The following is a 22,957-nucleotide window of genomic DNA, read 5'->3' as shown; positions in this document are numbered from 1 at the left end:
CGTTCCCCTGGGTCTGGGAGAGGCCAAGCGTCCCCGGGTCTGGGTGAGACCATGTGTCCCTGGATCTGGGTGAGGCCTCATGCACCTAGGCCCGGGTGAGGCCACGTGCCCCTGGGGCTGGGAGAGGCCAAGCGTCCCTGGGTCCGGGTGAGACCTCGTGCACCTAGGCCCGGGTGAGGCCACGTTCCCCTGGGTCTGGGAGAGGCCAAGCGTCCCCGGGTCCGGGAGAGACCATGTGTCCCTGGATCCGGGTGAGGCCTTGTGCACCTAAGCCCGGGTGTGGCCACGTGCCCCTGGGTCTGGGAGAGGCCAAACGTCCCTGGGTACGGGTGAAGCCGGATCCTGGGTCCGGGTGAGGCCGTGTGCCCCTGGATCCATCAGGGTGAGGCTGGGTCTCAGGCCCGGGTGAGGCCACGCGCCCCTTGGGTATGGGTGTGGCCACGTGCCCTTTAATCCGGGTGACGCCGTGCCCCTGGGTCCGGCCGAGACCAAACCAGAGGGAGTCGGACCTCCGTTACCACCATTTGTCCACCATCCAGAGCTGAGGGGTCAGCGCTGACATGTACACACAAGGAACAGCTGGACATTGAAATTGGGTCTCAAAAGAACTGTTGGTCCAGGGGGAAGTTCGCTACAGACTGATTCATTTGCCTGTCAGCATAACTATTATTGCTCGTCTCACATTCAGTTCTTATAAGTATATATCTAGTGACATATGATCTCGCTCATCTAGGGGAAATGATGGACAACATAGACTGAGGAACAAGAACAGAACCAGAAGCAAGGAGGCATCGATCGGACTATCGGGCCTCAGAGGGAGGAAAGAGGAGGATGGGGGGAGGGGGAGAGTTCAACCAAAGGACTTGTGTGCATGCATATGAGCCTATCCAACTGTTAAGTTCAACAGGGGCTTGGGGCATGCGTGGGGAGAGGGGTGGGATGGGAATGGGGGGATGAGGACAAATATGTGACACCTTAATCAATAAAGAAATTAAAAAAAAATTATTGAGCACCTACTATATGTCAGGCTCTATATTAAGTGCCTGGGAGGAGACAATGAGATAAAACTAGGTTCCTTCCTCATGGAGCTTATATGCAGGTATATTATCTTTCTCTACTTTGTTATCAATAGCCAGAAAAATATAAGCAAAGGAGAGAGGCTTTGCAAAATACTTGGCTGAAATCCACATACAGAGTAGCTGATGTATCTCCTTACAGTTCTAAATGGAATGTGGTAAGGGTTCGGTGAACTTTGGTACGTGAATCTTACGGCCAGAGTTCCTGCCAAGGCTCCGTCTCCGTCCTGACCTTCCTCGCAGATGGATGGCTGGCCTGTTCACCCACCAGGCCGCAGAATGAACAGGAAGTGTGATGGGACAAAAACGGTGGCCATGGATTCTTCCTGTTTAGTTCCTTCTCTTTCCCCTCCTGACTGGCTTTTCCTGTCTCACGAGCTTGGTTCTTTAGGTTTTGACACAGGAGAAAGGTATGCAGGGCAGAAGGATGAGAGAGAAGCAAGGGGCCTGGCCTATGTGGCTCAGTGGTTGAGCATCGACCTATGAACCAGGTCATGATTAGATCCCTGATCAGGGCACATGCCCGGGTTGTGGGCTTGATCCCCAGTGCAGGGGCATGCAGGAGGCAGCCGATCAATAATTCTCTCTCATCATTGATGTTTCTATCTCTCTCTCCCTCTCCCTTCCTCTCTGAAATCAATAAAAATATATTTAAAAAAAGAAGAGAATCCTGTGGTGTGGGGTGGGATCAGAAAAGGGGCATTGAGTATTCCTGTGGTCTGTGTACCCCCTTCAGATAGCCAAGAAATGCACCTCGATTATTCTGAGATGACTTTGATTGCTGGACTGGGTTTCTAAGTTGAGGCCAACAGCTGTGGAGCAGTTCCCTCCGTGCAGGGCTTGCTGAGGTGCCATTTCAGCAGCAGCACAGCTGTTCTGTGGAAAGCCCAGAAAGGGGTTAAGAAATCCCCGTTGAGGAAGTTAGTGTTCAGAAAACAGGCTATTTCCCTCCAAACTCCCATGAAAGGGGAATCAGACTTCTTCCTTTAGCTAAACTTGAGAAGCACATAATTTGTATGGGAGCTACTGATGCATTATGGGGTGAGGCTGTGCAGAAGCCGCAGGTCCCGCTGACTTGCCACTTGACCAGAGGAGCACCGGGGAGGAGAGGTGGCATGTTGCAGCAGCTATGCAGAGTGGAACAGAGGCAAAAAGGAGACTAGCAGCACTCACCCCGCGAGAGGGGTATGGAAGATGGAATAAGGGAGAAAGGCTCAGCGGGGACCAGGGCAGCATGGGACAAATGGTGCACATTTCACAGGAAGGCCTCGTGCCAGCAGGAGGTTGGCAAGAGTCAAGTTTCATAAACTCCAGTGCTGTTTGGAATTGAGTCCTCGTCTGGTAGGACCTGCTGGGCTCCTGTTCACAGTGAATGGACAGGACGAAAGACGACAGGAACCTCACCATGACCAACAGGAGGCTGCAGTGAGGGGATGTCTTTACCCTCCTCCTTCCCCTCCTCCAGTCAGAGCTGGTGCAGGAGCGGGTGGGTGGGGAGAGCGGAGCACTGCCCCCCGCCTTCCTCTCCAAGCCAGGTGCCCCAAGGAGGGGCACTGTGCTTGGTGGTGGGGAAGCTTTAAATCGAATGACTAGTAAGATGATTGTTTTAATGCCAAGTGACTTAAAAGTTACAGGACTGCACTGAGAGCTGGATGACAGCAACTTCAGTGGGAAACTGCATTCGACAGAGCACACAGGGCTGGCAGTTACCACTGCATATTTGTATATCAAGTTGATACTCCGAAATTAAACGGGTTCCTTAAGCATTATCAGAGAGGTGGAAAACTAAGAGATCTGGACAGGGGAAGGGGCAGGCTGGGAGTAGGGAAAGCACATGAGTATCGTCCCCACCTCTCAGGCCAGGCCACAGGGCCCACTAGGAATTCCCTGGGGAGGGGGTCACTTCTCAGCCATGACCAGTCGGAAGGCCGGCTTCTCTTGCAGACAGGAGAGCAGAGCATTCTGCCCAGAGTTGTTTGCCCTCCTTGCTTGCCCCTACTGACTGCTGCATTCTTTTCTAAATGCTCACACTTGCTTTAATACATTCTGGGTTTTGTCCAGTATTCTTGAGTGTTTCTCAAAGCCAAGTTTTGAAAATGAACACTGTACCTAACCACATGACCACAGCATCCCGCTTCCCCAGGTGAACGACACTGAAGGGACATTTCATGTACTCTTAGGTCTAGGTCAGTGGTCGGCAAACTGCCGCTCTGTTGACTAATGAGTTTGCCGACCACTGGTCTAGGTAGTTACAAGGTTTATTTGGACAACAAACTCCTTTATAAATCTGATTTAAACAAAAATAAAAACCTAGAAAACTATACATACACACTATTTTGCATTTAAGAATTTATGGCCTTTTGATGGCTATTGACTCCAGTATTGATTTGTTTTTCAAAAACTACACAGAATTGTTTAGATGGAGTTTTATTTAGCAAACAAAAAACTTGCTAATTCAGATTCTCCTCTATTCCATGTACTCTAGACTACAATTTGCAAGTCATAAGCATAAAAGAGCTGGGTAGGGTCTCGAAGCAGAACAGAGCAAAATTCAGAGGGAGAACTTCAGTAGCCAAATGAGCCAGAATAAAATACTTTATTGCATTCCATACATTCACAGGTCACTTCCAGATTTAGTGCACTCATTTAACTCAGGCCACATTGTAAGCCAGTTGCTCTCTCCTTCTCTCTTAGCCTAGAGATGTGTCACAAAGCCATTCCTAACAGTGCAGCCTGGCAACCAATAGCTACTTGACCATTTTCTAGCTGTGGCACAGGTTCATCCTGCTCTCTCAGAATTTTAAAGTACTTTCCATTACAGTACAAAAGAGAGAACCAATCATCCTATTGTAGATCCTCCTTCACTCACCATTTTTATCCCGTCTTTTCACTTCGTTTCTGAAGTGGACTTTTAACTAACGAACTTATGTACAGAGCAGCTACCACAGCTTGGTCTTGAAACTGTAGCTTTTCCTCCTCTGGCCAGAATGCACCCCTTGCCTTTAACACCTGCCTCAGAAGTGTCCGTGCCTGGTTCTCACAGGGCGTCCTGGCTGACACAAACCCATCTGCCGCACAGTAAAAGCGCTCTGAAACCTCGGTGTGGCCTGTGGAAGCAGGGTCAGTTTACTGCCTGTGGCCTGTCTCAGCCTCAGGAGACTCAGCAGGCGAACCAGGCTCCGGGCCTGCCCGGCGTGGGCAGTTGGTCCACAGTTAATGCTCTGCCCCTTGGCCTCAGAGGTGCTCACTTGATCGTTTGAATCTGAGGAGGGGTGGTGGTGGTGGGACACACATTTATCTCCCTTACACAAATTACTGTTCCTATCACAAGTTCATTTTGAAAAGTTTACCACCCCCTTTACTGAATACTAAGTGCAACATTGTGTTTTCACTCTATTGGGTTCTGAAAAACAAGAGCTTAAACTTTTTCTTTTCTATAATGAAATTTTCTTTACTCTTGGTATTTGTGATATGCCTGCAACTAAAAGTAGCAAACACAAATCAAAAATCAGGGCAGAAGGCACAGAATAAGAATTTTACCATTTACTCTTATAGGATCACTAAACAAAACCAAATCAAACAAGATCACAGATAGTTTTGTTTACAAATCAGCCTCCTCTGCTCCAGTCAGTCCCTGAAATCAGAAACCCCATTTATTAACCCCATGACCCAAGTAAGCAGGCCTGTATGGACCAAAGAAAGTCAGTGATCCTGAGAGACAACTCACCACCACGTTCCCAGTTTTCCTCCGAGACAACAGCCAATTCCAATAATGCAAACTCGGAACACTACTTCAAAGTGATCAGAATGCTATATAGTTTACACGGAATAAAAATTAGCCAGAAAAATACCTTAGAAAAGATTTTTATCCTTGTGGATGCCAAGAGACTTTTAAGCTATATTAAGTCATTATATTCAAACTGCAGAGCCAACATCTGCTAATATTGTTTTCTAATTATTATTTCTTAAAAGGAAAAAAGGTAAAAATCTGATTTTGTAATATTGACAGGATCCTCCAAAGTTAAATATTAACATCTTTTCATCTCTTATGAGAACTTTACTGTAAACATACGTTATAATAGAAGTGAGATAATTATTCAGTACACATTACAAAATGTTATTTTTAAAGAAAACAAATCAATTCTTAACCCAGATTCTTCATCCATAAAAGTTGAATGACTAAAATAACACAACAGAATGAACAAATGTTTTATTGGCATGTTCATTGTTGTAAACAGCATCTGGCATGAAAAAGTTTTACCAAAACCTTTTTATTGATTTTTATAAATTAGATGTCATTTTCAAAATGTACGTATAATTGTGTTCATTGAATAGTTGTATTTAGCAAAGCAAAAACTTGCCGATTCTAATCGACTCTGCAATGAAATCATGTTGACTGCATCAGCCTGTGCTATGACCTGACTTACTAGCAAGTTTATTCAACACGATGTTAAGACATTCCCCCAAAGTTAAACTACGTGTAACTACAAATCAACTCCAAAAATTAAAGTGGGATTTACAAGGGTTCTGGAAGATTCAAACTTGAAGTATATTTTCAAAAGCAATGTACAAAAAGAAATAAAACTGAAGCTGCTGAACAGAAAAACCTCATTAACAAGGGCAAATACAACCGTATGGAACCCAGCACTGAGGAACCTCACCGAGGAATACATTTACAGACTGCTATACTTCTCAATGTACACAAATGTACATCATGAATGACATGTGAAAAGAACAACCACGGGAAATAGGTGAACTGCAAGTAGGATAACTCAATAGGATCAATTATATTTACATGCTGAATGAACGAGTGAAATGTATTGTCTACATCCATAACTTAAGTACAGTTATAATTACAATATTCAGCAATTTGAGCTGCCATCTACTGGGAGCAGTCTAAGGGAAATGTTTCGATGTTCCAGAATAATGTTCTTTATACTTCGCAAAAAATGAAACAAGAAAACACAAATTCACAATTCTTTACTGGGTTACGGCTGGTTCTAAGAATTTCCTTCTTCAGCTTCTATTTTTGCTGCTTTCCAAGAGTCAACACACGCTGCATTTACTTACGAATTGTCAATGAGGTAATGTGTGTATCAGTGAAATAAACAGAAAATTCATTCATTCATGGCCTTTGCACAGCTTTTATTATTAAGCTATGAGCATCCTGTTTGAGGCTAGTTTTACTAGCGGCTATGTGCACATTTGTCCGCAAAAAAAGACATTTACTCATTCCCCTTTCCCCTTTTCTAGTAGCAGGTTTTGTTTTTTGTTTTTATTTTTTTGCACATCCTTTTTCACTTTACAGTACATTTGACTATAGTGCACAACATGATTCCAAGTCAAAACAGTGGCCCATTGGGCACTGAGCTTCTGATTGGTGAAGGGCAGTCCAATCAGTGCTGGTGTCACGGGGTTACCCCTAACCATGTCCGGCCATAATGGCACTACACAGTAGCAGTGAACCATCTAATTAAAACCAAATCCCCCAGGGAAAATGCTATACTAGCAGAGTCAGTCTTGAGTCAGATCTTTATTTGGTGCTCCATCCAGATATATTTTTAATGCTTTCTCTTTCCGAGGTGAGTATGTTACTCGATGTCCCGTCTTCTGGAGTCGACTGCTTTCTTTTTTCATCAGTTCATTTCTTTGCTCATCTGTCAACTCCATTAATTCTTCTGTTTTATCCCTACATTTAAAATATTAATGATGCATTAGGCCAGTATAGCCACCTGCCTCCATTAAATTATGCTTGAATACTATAATGCTCCTTAGTGAGAAAGTGAAATCTGCTGTCACCAATGAAATTAATCTCATATAACTAAGATGTTGTAAATTTCTAATGTGTTTATTAGTATAGCACTCACTTCTGAAACTGGCACAATTTCCATGTTATTAGTATAACAGCTATCATTTCTGAACATCTATTTAATAACAAGCACTGTGCCAGTTTTCAAAAATGTAATAATAGTTCTAATTCTCATAAAATCTGTCACCACTGTACAGATGAGGAGTTAGGTAAATAACAAAGCTAAATTTGAACCTGTATTTGTCAAGCTCCAATGACTCCTTTGTCCTCTACATCTGTGTTATCCAACATATCAGCCAGTAGCCACATGTACGTACCGATTGCTTGTAGATGTGCCTGATCAAAATTAAAATGTGCTGGACGTATAGCATATACACAGTATTTCTAAGACTTACTACAAGAAAACAGTGTAAAATATCTCACAAATGACTTTTTTATATTGATTACATGTTGTAATCATAATATTTTGGACATATAGGGTTAACAATATTTTATTAAAATTAATTTTACCTGTTTCTTTTTATTTTTTTAAATATGGCGACTAGAAAAATTTCAAAATGAAATGTGTGGCTCTCATTATATTTCTATTAATCAGGGATGCTCTAACAATAGTAAAGGTATTTATGGAAAATGACATTTATGCAAAACAAAAATGTTATATCACTAGAAATAACAAAAACAATGTGCATGTTACCTATAAAATATGACTGCACCATCATCGCAGATATAAAGAGGCCAGACATTCAGGGTAGAAACTTTAGGATTCCAATCCAAATCCTGATGAATATCAAGGACAGAAATATCGCAGGGAAAGGTTCCTCTACCCTAAGGAGAATGAAGGAATAAACCAGGCCATTAACCATGTTTAATGCCTACTAGTTACCCAACGCAAACATTCTCATTGCTTTACCTTGGCAAATTCAATATCATCCAAAGGAATTCCACTGATTTCACAAAGCTATAAAAGAAAACATCATATGAGTTCATTTAAAATATAAATTTACTTTAAAAAGTTATTTTCCTTTCATCCAACAAATAGAAATAGCTAGATTTTTTAAAAAAAGTAATATACATTTGATATAAAAAATTAGAAAAAAAGAAAGTGAAATTATTTCATCTATCTGCTCTGTAAATGCCATGTCCCAGAAATATCAATTTAGTATATTCCTTCTAGACCTTTTCCTATGCATATATAAACTATATGCAAAAATTTCTAATACATAAAATTTTATTTATAAAACATCTCTATATAATACATTTATTTTATAAGAATAATTATTCTATTGTAAGAATAGGATATGGAATAACTGCATTCTCTTTAATAGTTGAACTATTTTATCGCCAACTGATGTGGACATTGAGCCTGTTTTAAATTTTTCCCAGTTACACTGCTATACTATACACTTCCATGAATATCCTGACATATTTCTTCAAATATTTCTTTGAACTGAATTCTTAGATGTGGAATTGCACATGTGGAATGTTGATCATGCCCAACTGAACCATGAAAAAAATTATATCAATTACCAAAGGTGTATGATATTTCCTGTTACCTAATGACTTTAGGTTTTCACTGACTTTCTAAATTTACATCAATTATAGGAAGTGAAAATGCTGTTGTTTTAACTTGTATTTCTTCAACAAATTGCCTAATCATGTACTTGTCCTATTTTAAAATTAGATTATTCATCATTTTCGTATTAATGTAGTGGGCTCTTTATAAATTATGGACAAAATGTTTCATATATTATGTTTCAAATATTTTTTTCCCTTTCTTATTTTTTAACTTCATCAGTTGTCTAAAAAATTTTTTTTGGCTGTGCAGAAGATTTAACTTTTATATACCTTTTTTTTTTTTTTTTAGCTTTTTGTATTATGCTTACAAATATCTTTCCCTCTCCTGGATTATAAAAATATTTTCATCTAGTATATTTATCACTTTATTAACTTTTTAATATAAATTTAATACATTTATGATTTATGTGTTTAGTGTAAAGTATCAAAATAATTTTTTCCCCAAAATGCCAGTTGTCCTAGTATTGCTTCTAAATAATTCACTCTTTTCCCAGTGATCCTTAGAACTCTCACCTTTAAAATAAAAAATTCAGCCTGGCCGGCATGACCCTGGTTGAGCATCAACCTGTGAACTAGGAGGTCACGGTTCAATTCCTAGTCAGGGCACATGTCTGGGTTGTAGGCTTGATCCCCAGTGTGGGGCGTACAGGAGGCAGCCAATCAATGATTCTCTTTCCTCACTGATGTTCCTATCTCTCTCTCCCTCTTTGAAATCAATAAAAATATATATAAAAAATAAAATAAAATATTCAAAAGAGAACTTCATCTAGATTCTCTTATTTAATTTTATCTCCCTCTCTTTTTCTTTCTTTCTTTTTTTTAATACATACAGCAATTTACTCCGGTAACTTCTAATTAATCCTAACTACTTAGGACAAAGTTGATGGAAATAACAGAAAGTGAGGGTCCACTTCTGAATGGCCAGAAGCCAATGTTATTTTTCAAGGCATTAGGAGCCTTAAGAAACAACTAGAATGTGTAATTCAAGGTGTCATAAAATGTGAGAGACAAAGAAAGAAAGGTTGCTGCGTCAGTATCTGGCAGTCACTTCCTGGGATACCTCTTAGGCAATACAGAGAAAAATACAAAATGTATACTAGCTCATTTTGTTAAAAATGAACTTACCTTCTCTCGCAACTCATCAACACTACTGCTTTCCAACACAACCTCCTGGAAGGGATCCAACTTCATCTCAGAGGGCCTCCACCGTCTTGACAAAACTGCAAGCTGTGACATGGACTTCATCTTCTCCACCCCTATGAACATGCAAGATTAGACTAGCAGAGTATTTTCTCTAGAGTTTGTAATCTGACTTTTCCTATGCTTGACTAAACAAAAGGATTTACTTCAAGTGTTACTCTGACAAAGTGGGCATAAAAGAAACCAATTATCCCCAGGAGTGTTTGAGAATGAAATATTTACTCTCCCCTCCAGTCTCAGAAGATGATTCCTAACTCTTCTGCAAGCTCTGCTTCCACCAGTATTCCTAATTCCATTCTCTCCTGACCCCTGCTGAGCACTGCTCTGCCAATTACTCTCTTCTCTGGATCTCCGATCTTTGCTTCTCTATTGGCTACTATCCACAATCTAAAATTGTAATCACATTGTCTTCACTCTGCCTCCTTTGTTTACTCAGGCTGTCATTAATTCTTCTCTTTAAAATTTATACCCCCAAATTTACCGTTTCCTCAAAACCCAGCTCTATTGTTACCTTTCTCTCCGGTATATATAAGAACAAATTGTACTGATTTGGTCCTTAGTACCTATCATTTTGGAATTACAGGTTTCGAGTTCTGGTTCACCCACAGACTATGTACATCTAGAAGGCAATCACTAGTTGCTTATTCATTTTTGTAGTACCAAGGATTAGCAATGCCTGGCAAATTACAGGTCAATAAATGCTTCTTAGATTTAATTCTACAACTTACTTCTTACTCAACTATTTGATGCTAAAATATATATTGGAATGATACTGATGCAGGCACCCGCCTTTCAGTAACATTATCTGGCTAACCCATCTCTGCTAACACATAATCAATCCTTCCTAGGAAGGGTGACTTCTGTGTTCTTCATGATCTCCTCCTGGCCTACCCAGACATAGTAATTATTCTCTAAGGCCCCAGACACTCAGAGAGGAAATTACATCCTGAAGCACTTCCTTACACACAACTGCATACAGTATCCTGATTTTTCCTGGTCTCCCCATAACTTGTCATTTAATCAAAATTTCAACCATTAAAATTTAAACCAAATTAGATCTGAAATAGGCAAAGTGTTAGTACTACTGAGCCTTCTGAAAACTATCACAATTATAAATAGAAACATTCAGAACTTATATTTTAATTTCTATGGGAATAAGAGGAAAATCAAAATCTTTCTAAGTGACAGCAAAGTCACAAAAGAATATATATAGAAAACCCATTGCTTCCCTTGATATCATCTCCTAAAAGCCAACTTTCCTCCCACTACTTCCTCTGAAAAATAATACTTTAAATATGCCAATGTTGGTAACACCAGGAGGTATGACAAACACAAGTACCTCCTCTAGGTCACTGTTATGGGTTTAATTGGCCCCCCTCCCAAATACTTATTGAAGTCTTAACATCCCAGTACCTCAGAATGTGACCTTATTTGGAAATAGGGTCATTACAGAGATAATCAAGTTAAAATCAGATCATTAGTGTAGGCCTTAAAGTGACTAGTGTCCTTATGTACAGGGAAATTTTGATAGGGATAAGTAAGCTCACAAGGAGAACATGTGAAGATGAAGGGAGAGATCAGGATGATACATTTACAAGGCAGGGAGCACCAAAGACTGCCAGCAAATCACCATAAGCTAGGAGAGAAGCATGGAACAAATTCTACCTACAGCCCTCCGACGGAACCAACGCTACTGACACCTTGATCTCGGACTTCCAGCTTCCAAAACTGGGAGGCAGTACGTTTCTGTTGTTTAAACCACCCACTTTGTGGTACTTTATTATGAAAGCCTAGGAAACTATTCATTGTTCTCTAAATCTCTGATAAATTATCAATAGCACATCTTCAAAACAAAATAAGCCATAACAAAAAAAGAAACTAAGTAACAAACATGGCTAAGAAAATATTTTAAAAATTTTCTGTAAAAAGTACTAAAAATACAACCTTGAAATTGCAACTTCTCTGTAAGAAGGAATATTTTTTAAAAAATCAGAGCAAAAGGGGAACATTTAAAAGGCAAATGGGAGCTGGAGAAAAGATAGAAGAAACTCATTATTTGATTAAAAGAACTATAGGCTTCTATTAATTATACAGCATTTCCAAGTGATTTCCCACCCACGAAAATATTGGTAATACCATCTAGAACTTCAAGGAAAACCTCCCAGTTGCTGGAAATATTAATATCTTCTTCATATATATGGTAATCCAAAAAGACAGTGCCAGGATTCTTCCATGTTTTCTTCCTTAGACGAAACCTACAAATGTGATAAGACATTTTAAAGTACTATAATTTGAAATTCTTAATTTTAAAAAATGACATAAATCTGACATCAAGGAATAATTAATTATGCTTAAGTCAAATGGTTATTCATTAAAATTTGGGGAAAATAAAATAAAATGCTCCTAATACTTCAGCTTTAGTAGTATTCTACAGAGGAAATTTAAATACAACTCTAGCACTTTTGCTTAGTTCTATTAAACTAATTTGCAGTGCTAAAATTCTGAATACTATAGGGATTTTTAATTCTTCTAATTTTAGAAAATCACACCAATCCATATAATTTGACACACGTTCTTTCTTCAAGTCACTGATGACACTATAATTTTACTTTACCTGTCAATACTGAGCTCTAAACCACATTGCTCCCTGAGTTGAGGAACTAATTCCTCTTTTGATTGCTGTACAGTCATTCCTTTAGCAAACACAGCATCTAGCAGAAACTTGCATGGCTAGAAACATAAATAATTAGAGCTTGAGTTATACATTAAAATAAGAGCAACAAGACATTTTATTTGCACTTTATACTGTGACAATTATGGGCCTCAATTTAGGTGTCTAAGATATCTTCCTAGGTTCAAATATTGGCTCCACTAGTTATTAACTTAGTTATCTTGAGTAAATTTACTTAATATTTCTGTGCCTCAGAGTTCTCATCTATAAAACTGGGGACAGTATCTTCCTCACTAAGTCACTGTAAAGATTAAAATAACAAATTCATATTTCCCTTCTTGTATTAAAGTGATAATTTTGAATGTAAAAAGAATCACTTTACGGACTAAAATAAGGGAAATGCATACTAATTCTCCAAGTAACATTCATTAAATGTCTCAAAAGAGACATAGTATCTACAAAACCCAAACTTGGAAGAAACATATAAGTCAAAATGATTATAATGGATCACATATAAGAGATATGATTGGTGCCCAATAAAATGTTTGTTGAATGAATAAAGTTATTTCATGAAAAATGTATCCCCTTATATGTTTTTCACATTTGTCTAGGTCCCCAATAAGGTATAAAAATCATGAAAATAGGGTCTTTGCCTTATTTTTCTGGCTTATGTATTATAGGAACTAAAATATGTTATTGATTACTCCCTAAAAACATAGCCTGGTTAGAACCTTAATCCACTATTTGCAAGTTGTATGACTTTGTGCAAGTTACTCAACTTCTCTGCCTCAGTTTCTTCATCTATAAAATGGGAATAACAAATAGTAGTTACAGACTTAAAAGAGTTAATACTTGTAAGCCCTTAGAGCACATAGTAAACCCTAGATCAATGCTTGCTAAATACTAAAATGATACTCTGAACACAAAAAGAACCTATAAACTCTACAGGTCAAGTGCTATCCACTTGTAGCATTATACAATCATTCCCAGAAAACAAAATACCCTTTGAAAAGCAGGAAATTTTTACCTCACTCCAACGATCGCAGCAACACTTTAGAGCAGGGGCACAACAAAAAATGACCTGAGAGCAACATTCATCCCCTGCCTGCTTTTATAAATAAAATTTTAGTGGGACAGAGCCACTTGCATTGGTTTTACATATAGTCTATGTCTGCTTTCGTGCTACAATGGCAGAATTGAGTAGCTACAACAGAGGCAGTATGGCTTGCACAACTAAAAGACATCCTAGAAAAAGTCTGCCTGCTTCTGCTTTAGAGAGATAAAAAGAAATGACTAGTAATAAAATTTCTGCACTGTATGTTTTTAATAACTAATAAAAGTGATCTTATCTTGCTTTTAAGTTTATTACTTACCTCTTGTTCATTGACCAGGAGCTGGTACACTTTAACTCTGTATTCTCCTTTTTTTAGTGCTCTCCCCAGTCTAATTGTAATCTATAAATTAAAAACATGTTTTAGATGTACTTTCTCAGCAGAACAAACAATCTATTCTCACCCACTGTTTAGCTTGTTTTCCAAAATTCTCTAGATAATGGGCTCTAAGAACAGATATATCTTTTACCTCTGATTCCCCAGCACCTAGAACAGTAACTGACACAGTTAACATTTAACATTTAGATGAATGAAAAAGCACCCAACAACAAATAACCACTAAACATCAAATTATCCATTTAGGGTGTCTAGTTCACCTTACTTGGATGTAGTACAAGATGTTTTATTTCTATCATTTAAAAGACTCTAATTATTGAAAATTATTTTAATCAACCTTATTGTCATCTGAAAATGATGAAAGTGTCTCATTCAGTCGAACGCTCTCAAACTCTTGATTGCTGGCATATACTCGAAAGACCTTGAAGTGAGAGGACAAAACTCCAACAAAGGGCTCTAAATGTTGTTTGAAAGCAGCCAGGGTAATTCTTTTATCAACATGCACCATCAACCCTAAGCACACAAAAAACAAAACATAAACAAAACTGTAAAAGTAACCTGTCAGGTTACAAATAGAACAGATCATATACTTTTTATTGTACTGTAAGCAGGAAAAAGCACCCTTTTCAATTATTTGACTTTTAGCTAATATAAAACATTTGATGGATAAAATACATGGACACGGAGTATATGATAGCTTAATCTGACAGCTTTAAATGTTCTGATATATTTAAGTGCTATTTATTTATTTTAGCTGTTGAATTAAAAACAAACGTCCAGGAATTCTTTTCAAATACACATATTTCTAGTTCTACACAGCAAAGTGTAGGCTCTGACTGGGTTCCAATCCTATCTCTTATGCTTCCTCGACATGGAGCAAGCCATCAGCCTCCATACCTCCATTTCTTCATTTGAAATATGTAGATAATAATAGATAATAATAGTACCTACCTCATAGTTTTACAGTGAATTCAATGAAGTAGTATAGTTATCATGCTTTGAGCACAATGCCAGATATATAGTAACTGTCTTTCCCGTGCTTCCCCACAATTTCTAACCTCTGCCTAAAGAGAAACTAGTTTTAATTGCTCCAATGCTCTTGCAGGGTTGAAAATGGTAAAAAAGCACAGTAGGTACTAGCTAATTTTTTTACTATGATGTGAGGAAAGTAAGAAGCAGTAGTAGTAGTTATGAGGTGGTAGAAGACACTAGGCTTACAATCAGAAAACCCGAGTTTGATTCCAGGAGTGTGACCTACTGGCTCTGACTTCAGGCAAACTATTTAACCTATTTAAGCCAGTTTCTTCATCAGTGAAAAGCATCTACATCAATTTTACACAGCTAATGAGAACTAAATGAGATAATGTAAGTCAATGAGCCTTATGAGAGAAAAAAAACTCCACAGAAATTTAAAGCATTATTTAGAGTTTCTCTGTCTCCATTTGGGCCCACCAATTCACATTTTCTCACTTGAGTTTTCTGCAAGTTGTATGTGTAAATGTCACATATTTCCAGTGTTATTTGGACCTTATTAATTAAAAAAACAAAAGCACCTTTCCTTTTCTCTGACTTTTTCAATTAGTTATATACCTTTTAGGAGGTGTCAGAGGGGAGTTGTTTGCATTGGGGGAAAGAGGAAAGGGAAGAGCCCTAACTGGTTTGGCTCAGTGGATAGAGCGTCGGCCTACGGACTGAAGGGTCCCAGGTTCGATTCCAATCAAGGTCATGTACCTTGGTTACGGGCACATCCCCAGTAGGAGGTGCGCAGGGGGCAGCTGATCGAGGTTTCTAACTTTCTATCCCTCTCCCTTCCTCTCTGTAAAAAATCAATAAAATATATTTAAAAAAATAAAAAAGAGGAAAGGGAAGAGATAAAAATTTTTCTGGGCATTGAGTACATTGAGTATAGCATTTTCTAAAGTGTCCATTTTATTTTTTTGTATATTATTTACTTTTTAAACTATTTCATAATACTTTATTTAGTATTTTTATCATAATTACTTCCCTATTAAAATATTCTTTTTAAAAAATAACATCTCACCAGAGTTCTGACTTCATTACTGTCAAAGGTCTAATGTGTTTCACAGGTCTAAGAATGCTGTTCACTGTTCACTATAACTCCATCGAAAGTGAAAACTAAGGTGATAGGGAACAGTTTTATAATCCAGGAAATTACAGGTGGTCTTAGAACAAAGTACCTAACTCTTAGCTGATTTTTTAAACTAAAAGTTTAAATAAACTGAGTATAAATTTAAAGCTTTTTCCTTTTTAAGTACATACATTTATGTCCTTCCCCAGAACCTTCATCTGCAGCATATGGTTCCGCTTTGAAATACATGTACTGTATTTCTCCCCTACTCTTGCCACTTTCATCATATTCACTATCAGTTCCAGAGTCTTCTTCTGCTGTATCCCATGTCTCTTTTTTTCCTTCATTTGATTTAGTTCTTCTACTACTCGTGATGCTATGAGTGTCAAGTCCATTAGCCAAAGGGATTTGAGCATTATCTGCATTGCACAAAGTGTCACTGCTATGACTAGAGCTAAGAATATCACTGTCCACTGAACTTGTACTCCGGTCATTATTCACATCTGAGTCTGATCGTTCTTCAGACTGAAAATTTTCAGGATCAGACGTCTGAAGATGCTGTTCGAGTTCTCTATTATCCACCGATGTAGAAGAGTCTCTCTCATTGAGAGGTGATTCAATATTTTCAAAGTCACTCGTCTCAGTACTTTTGCTGCTGTCCCCATTATCTCCATCTTGCTGCTGCTGCAGTGACAAGCTTTTGAGTTTCTCAGTGCTTTCTTCTAGAATAGCTTCCACAGACTTTAGGTTCCCCACAGGTCCTTTGACTCTTTCACAATCATCATCCACATTACCAGAATCACCCCCCGCTTTCTGGTATGCTGTCCTTTTGGAATAAGATCCTGGGGATTGCTCAGGTAACAAAACAAATAATCTGATTGTATTTGCATGCCGATCCAGGAGTTTCCACAAATGAGAGTCGGTAAAGGCCATCTGGTAATCCAAACTTTCAGAACTTTCAACAAACACCTAAATAGTAAGTCAAAAGGGTTATACTGCATCATTAGTTATATTGCATCATTAATTTTAGTGACATTCTCATTCATCATACCACGTCAGTACCAGACAGTGCATAATAAGTGATATATTTTGGGATGATAGTTCTTCTAAAAGACATATGCATGGTTTTTGGAGATTATACAAAATAAATATTGTTCATATCCTACCTAATAAAAGAGTGATATGCAAATTGACCCTAACTCTGCTACACCAAGCCACGCCCACCAGCCAAACAGGAGCAAATATGCAAATAAACCCAACCAATATGGCTACAGCCACAGAGAGCAGGAGGGAGGCTTGTGTTTCCCTGGTAACAAAGGAAGCCAAGCTTTCTGCCTGCCGTTGCTGGCCTAAGCCTCCACTCAAGGCTACAAAGTTTCAATTATAGAAGCTACATCAATCCCAAGAGAAATGGCTGCCGGCCACCGAGAGAGCAGGAGGCTTGGCTCCGCTCCAGGCTACAAAGTTTCAATTGTGGAAGGTAAATAAATCCCAGATACCAGGGCCTCTGCGTGGGTCGCCAGGGGGCATGGCTGGCCTGCAAACCACCACAGGCCCTTCACCCAGGCCGCCCCACACCCCAAGGGAACCCCCACCCTGATCCAGGATACCCTTCAGGGCAAACTAGCTGGCCCCCACCCATGCACCAGGTCTCTATCTTATCTAATAAAAGAGTAATATGCAGATTGACCATCACTCCAACACACAAGATGGCTGCCTCCATGTGGTCAAAGATCTGCCCCTATGTGGACATAAGATGGCCAGCACAAGATGGCCAGCAGGGGAGGGAAGTTGGGAGGGACCAAGCCTGCAAGGGAGGGCAGTTGGGGGCAATCAAGCCTGCATGGGAAGGCAGTTAGGGGTGACCAGGCCAGCAGAGGAGGGAAGTTGGGGGTGACCGGGCCTGCAGGGAAGGGCAGTTGGGTGGGAACCAGGCCTGCAGGGGAGAGCAGTTGTGGGGGACCAGGCCTGCAGGGGAGGGCAGTTAGGGGTAACCAGGCCTAAAGGGGAAGGCAGTTAGGGGCAAACACGCTGGCAGGGGAGCAGTTAGGCATCAATCAGGCTGGCAGGGGAGTGGTTAGGGGGTGATCAGGATGGCAGGCAGAAGCGGTTAGGGGCAATCAGGAAGGCAGGCAGGCGAGCAGTTGGAAGCCAGCAGTCCTGGATTGTGAGAGGGATGTCCGACTGCCCATTTAGGCCTGATCCAGGCCTAAACGGGCAGTCAGACATCCCTCGAGGGGTCCCAGATTGGAGAGGGTGCAGGCTGGCCTGAGGCACACCCCCTCCCCCCCATGCACGAATTTCATGCACCGGGCCTCTAGTGTATTTATAATTACCCATAAAACTGTACTAAGAGAGATGGACACACACATGCAGGTATCTTATTTATTGGGTTGTCCATTTTTAGGAAATTTTTGTATCCATATCTTGCTCTTTAGGAAATCAAAGCTTAGCATGAATATGGATAGAGGAACATGTAAAAAGATATCTTGGGAATGCAAGACCAAAATCGAGATTATAGGAAAAAAAAATCTAATAGACAAATGACTTGATTCTATAGCAAATCAATTGCAAGGAAACAATAAAAAAATACACAGGGGAATCTTTAGATTAAAATAGACTTGAGAGATATATTATGGACTTTATTTGGATCCTGTTTTGAACAGACAAATCCTATTGAAAAAATTGCTATAAGATACTCAGGGAAATTTGAATACTTACTAGATATATATTGGTTGATATTAAGACATTTCTGTTAATTTTTTAGGTGTAATAATGTAATTATAGTTATGTTTTTAAAAAGTTCTCATCTTTTAAATATGTATGTTTGGATTACTTAGATGAAATGATATGATGCTAGGAATATTTTTTAAATAATCTGGAAGAAGTAGGTGGTTGAATGTAGATGAAATGAGAATTGATAATTATAGAAGCTAGTTGATGAGTACATGGGGTTCATTACACTATTCTCTCTACTTTTATGTATGCTTAAAATTTTCCATAGTAAAGTTTAGAAAATAAAATGTACATATATAAATTGACAATTATGAATAGCGTTTTGAGTTTTGCATAAAAATATAACTACTATTCAATAAATGTTACACATCAGGATTAACAGTTAATCATTTAAAGAAAAAAAGAGTTAGATCTCTCCCACTCCGCCTAAACCAATATTAAGGTGGATTAGAACTTTTAATGTTACACACAAATACACCACACAAAAGAATTAAAACAAAATACAGTTGGATTAATCAATAATACTAAATATGGTTAAATGAGATTAAAAAAATCAAGAAAAATGAGACTGAAAAAGGTGATAAATAAAAATGACAAACAAGGAAACTTTTGAATAGAATTTATCCAGTGAAAACCAATGGCATTAGAAATAGATAGGAAAAATGATAAATAATGAAATGCATAGTGACATCAAGAGATGAAACAAAAACATCAACATGAACTTTCTCATTTTTAACAGAGGTAAATGAGTAGGCAAAGAGTGAAGCCAATATGATAATTTTCTTTATACTAGGCATGCCTCTAACTTTCACAATGAAGTATGTACTACTTTATGGGAGAAGCTCAAGAATGAATAAAATTCAAAGACATAATCATTGTGGACAAAAATAGTCATGAAGGCTTCATCAAAGAGGCAGGGCTAAATCTGGGGCTTGAAAAAATGTAGGGAGAAGAGAAAGAACACTCCAGATGGGAAAGCTCATGATCAAGGCAAAAAAGAAGAACCAGTAAGACTAATTCAGAGGACAGAAAGAAGCCAGATCTGACTTGACTACAAAGGATATTGCTAGAGGTTGAGCTTATAATATTAAAAGTTAATTTCATTTGCTTACCAGCATAGAAAATAATAATGAAAAAATAAGAGATACCTTGTTACTTCTAAAAAAACCTTCGGCCTTCAGGGTTTTACTAGGCACAGTGAGAAGACGCAAATCATTGTAGCAGCGTTCCAGCACTATTCTCATTGTTTCAGCAGGTAAATGGATAGCCTACAATTAAAGTAATTTAATTAAAAAATATTCTTTCTGTTTGACTTAGAAATATGAGAAAACAAGACAATGCTGAGTTCTTAAAAACAGCAGAAAGAAAATTAAGAGAAAAATAATCTTGGTAGATATTTAACACCTTTTAAAAGAATCTATGGAAAATTACTAGTCTCATCCATTAATTAGTCTATAAATTAGAACAAAGGATACCTTATAAATGCATGCTCTGAAGCTATTTTAAAAGGTTAATGATTTTTCACTAAAAATTCTATTCCTCTCAAACTAATCAAGCAAATAAAGAAAATTGATTCCAAAGAAATAATTTGGGAGCTGATGTCAAATCAACACCTTTTTTGTTCAACTTATTTTTTAATAATTTTTTATTGATTTCAGAGAGGTAGGAAGGAGAGAGATAGAAACATCAATGATGAGAGAGTATCACTGATTGGCTGCCTCCTGCACGCCCCCTACTGGGGATCGAGTCTGCAACCTGGGCACGAATCGAACCTGGGACCCTTAAGTCCGCAGGCTGGAATCGAACCTGGGACCTTCAGTCCGCAGGCCGAAGCTCTATCCACTGAGCCAAACCAGCTAGAGCTTGTTCAACTTCTTGACTTTCAATGGGTTCTTCTGTATTCTGTGAATAGTTATTAGTTTTACTAAATCAATTTTTTTCTGTGTAAAATAAGATCAAATTAGTAGGTAAAATTTAAAGTTATTTTAGAATTCCATATCCTTAATTTTTTATGTTATTTTATGAATTTCACATAAAATGAACAGATCCAAATAATTGACATTTAAAAAAATATAACTGGTTTCAATACAATGAATGATAACATTCTTAGGCAGTCTAGTTTAAACACCGTGTTTCTTGGCACAATGTTTTGTGACTGCTTTATCCTCTACAAACATATTTTTCCCCAGCAAATTATTAGCTTGTTAAGGAAAGGGAATGTTGTGTGTTTCTTTTGTATTCTATTTCAGTGCTTATACTTTAGATTAAACTGTAATACAGTGCAATTACAGTAATGTAGTCTTTTATGAGCAATTTAATCATAAAATATGGCTTTACAATATGATTGGTTTTCTTTATTTGTTACTCTGACAAAACGTTAGAAGTCATTGTTTTTTAACATAATAATAAAAATCCAGCTTTTATATATGACTTTACAATTTTTTTTTTCACAAAGCACTTGCTTGTTTTATTAACATTTACAACAACCTGTTAAAAGAAACCCTAGGTGAAATAAAAGACAAGATTAATATAAGATGAATGACTGAAAACTGAACTCAACTTCTTCACTTGTGATTGCTATACAATTTCCACTACACCAAGGGATCTTTACTTGGGGTATAGAAACCCTGCAAAATTTTGCCTGTGTTTGTGTGCTCAGTGGTCTATAGAGTACAGAGGCCTTGAAAGGATATTAAGTATTTCTCTGCAATGAACTAGTATTTTTATTTTTTTGTCCAAGGAAATGTGAACGTTTTCATCATGTTTTCAAACTCAGAAATTCTGAATGAGCTTATGTTCTTTATCATTAACTCATATAATGTGGCCAATATTTATGCCATCATCTTCCCCTACCTTATTCTTTTATTTCTATTAATATAATACTACCTTTGTGATTACCCAAGTTTGAAACTCCTCAGGCCATCTGTGCTCCCGCCTTATTCCAACATTTACCAATCACAAATCCTACTTCTATTTATATAATTATTACAATCTATACCTTTTCGAATTTCTAGTCAGATGCCATCACCTGAATTATTTCAACAACTGCCTCATCTACATTCCTGACACCTCTCTCAATCTATTTGAAATACTAATCTAGTGTGGGCAGACTTAACATTCTATAGTAGAGCTCATCACACCAATGTTATACTTAGAAAAACAAACCAAAAAACCTACTTTCTATTGCCTACATCAGATAGATCCCAAACTTTATGTTTATTATTTAAAAACCCTCCATGAGCCCTCGCTGGTTTGGCTCAGTGGATAGAGCGTCAACCTGTGGACTGAAGGGTCTCAGGTTCAATTCCAGTCAAGGGCACATGCCCAGGTTGCGGGCTTGATCCCCAGTAGGGGACATGCAGGAGGCAGCCAATCAATGATTCTCTCTCATCATCGATGTTTCTATCTATCTCTCGCTTCCCTCTTCCTCTCTGAAATCAATAAAGATATATTTAAAAAACAAAAAATAAAAATCCTGCCCTGGCTGGTTTGGCTCAGTGGATAGAGCATTGGCCTGTGGACTCAAGAGTCCCAGGTTCGATTCTGGTCAGGGGCATGTACCATGGCTGCGGGCACATACCCAGTAGGGAGTGTACGGGAGGCAGCTGATCGATGTTTCTCATCGATGTTTCTAGCTCTCTATCCCTCTCCCTTCCTCTCTGTAAAAAATCAATACAAAATATATAAAAAATAAAATAAAAACCCTGCATGAAATAACTGAACTTACATTTCTAGGCATGTATTTTACAATGATCCATCCAAACACACATGTAATTGTTTTACATACTTGCCTCACACTTTCTTACCTTGATACTTTGGTCAATCTGTTTTTTTTTATTTGAAGTGTCCCTCTGTCCTAACTATTGTTGTCTCCTAGCTATAAATACTGGCTCCCTAAAGTAAATACAGATTCCTATATCTTACTCATAACTACATCACAAAGTGCTCTGTACAGAGCAGGCACTCAAAAATAGTCACTAACCAATTTTAAAACTTACCTTTGAAATAAGTTGTTTGAACTCTGTAATTGTTTGATTTAAGTAAGCGCGAACAGTGATAGGTGCAGCTACAGATTCTGCCTTTAGATCAACAACATGAACTTTCACCATCACTTCTGTCACATTTGGAAAAAATAAAACATAACTGGAGGTTATTTTTAAAAACGTATTTCACATGAATAATGAATTTTTAATATGTTTCTAATAGATGGTAAAGATAACATTTTTTCTAGTTATCAAACTGGTAGATGTATAATATGTTATACATGTATAACACATGTTAAAACTTCTTTCACAATTTGTCACTTTACAAGCAAACATAAAAAGATATGGAAAAGAGCCTAATAAAAGTTCT

The 22,957-nt window shown here is 38.2% G+C and overlaps 1 protein-coding gene across 5 annotated transcripts in view; it reads right to left on the bottom strand.

Annotated features, from left to right (window-relative positions):
• Positions 1-3,655: 3,655 nt before the first annotated feature.
• The window catches only part of USP47 (ubiquitin specific peptidase 47), a 104,708-nt gene continuing 85,406 nt past the window's right edge, over positions 3,656-22,957 (bottom strand). For 4 of the 5 annotated variants that reach the window (XM_028159850.2, XM_008151027.3, XM_008151028.3 and 1 more), the window contains 11 exons: positions 22,603-22,718; positions 19,753-19,872; positions 16,060-16,837; positions 14,117-14,292; positions 13,705-13,785; positions 12,275-12,390; positions 11,797-11,915; positions 9,586-9,716; positions 7,796-7,843; positions 7,580-7,710; positions 3,656-6,765 (listed from right to left, as the gene is read on the bottom strand). In XM_028159850.2, coding sequence (XP_028015651.2) covers positions 6,591-6,765; positions 7,580-7,710; positions 7,796-7,843; positions 9,586-9,716; positions 11,797-11,915; positions 12,275-12,390; positions 13,705-13,785; positions 14,117-14,292; positions 16,060-16,837; positions 19,753-19,872; positions 22,603-22,718 — 1,991 coding nt within the window. In that variant the 3' untranslated portion in view covers positions 3,656-6,590. The remainder of the gene's footprint in view (positions 6,766-7,579; positions 7,711-7,795; positions 7,844-9,585; positions 9,717-11,796; positions 11,916-12,274; positions 12,391-13,704; positions 13,786-14,116; positions 14,293-16,059; positions 16,838-19,752; positions 19,873-22,602; positions 22,719-22,957) is intronic. The other variant, XM_054724756.1, reaches the window with a different exon arrangement.

This window comes from Eptesicus fuscus, chromosome 13 (genome assembly GCF_027574615.1).
Source record: "Eptesicus fuscus isolate TK198812 chromosome 13, DD_ASM_mEF_20220401, whole genome shotgun sequence".
In the NCBI taxonomy this organism is placed as follows: domain Eukaryota; kingdom Metazoa; phylum Chordata; class Mammalia; order Chiroptera; family Vespertilionidae; genus Eptesicus; species Eptesicus fuscus.
The sequence above is the reverse complement of the archived record's forward strand: the minus strand, read 5'-3'. Positions and strand labels throughout refer to the sequence as shown.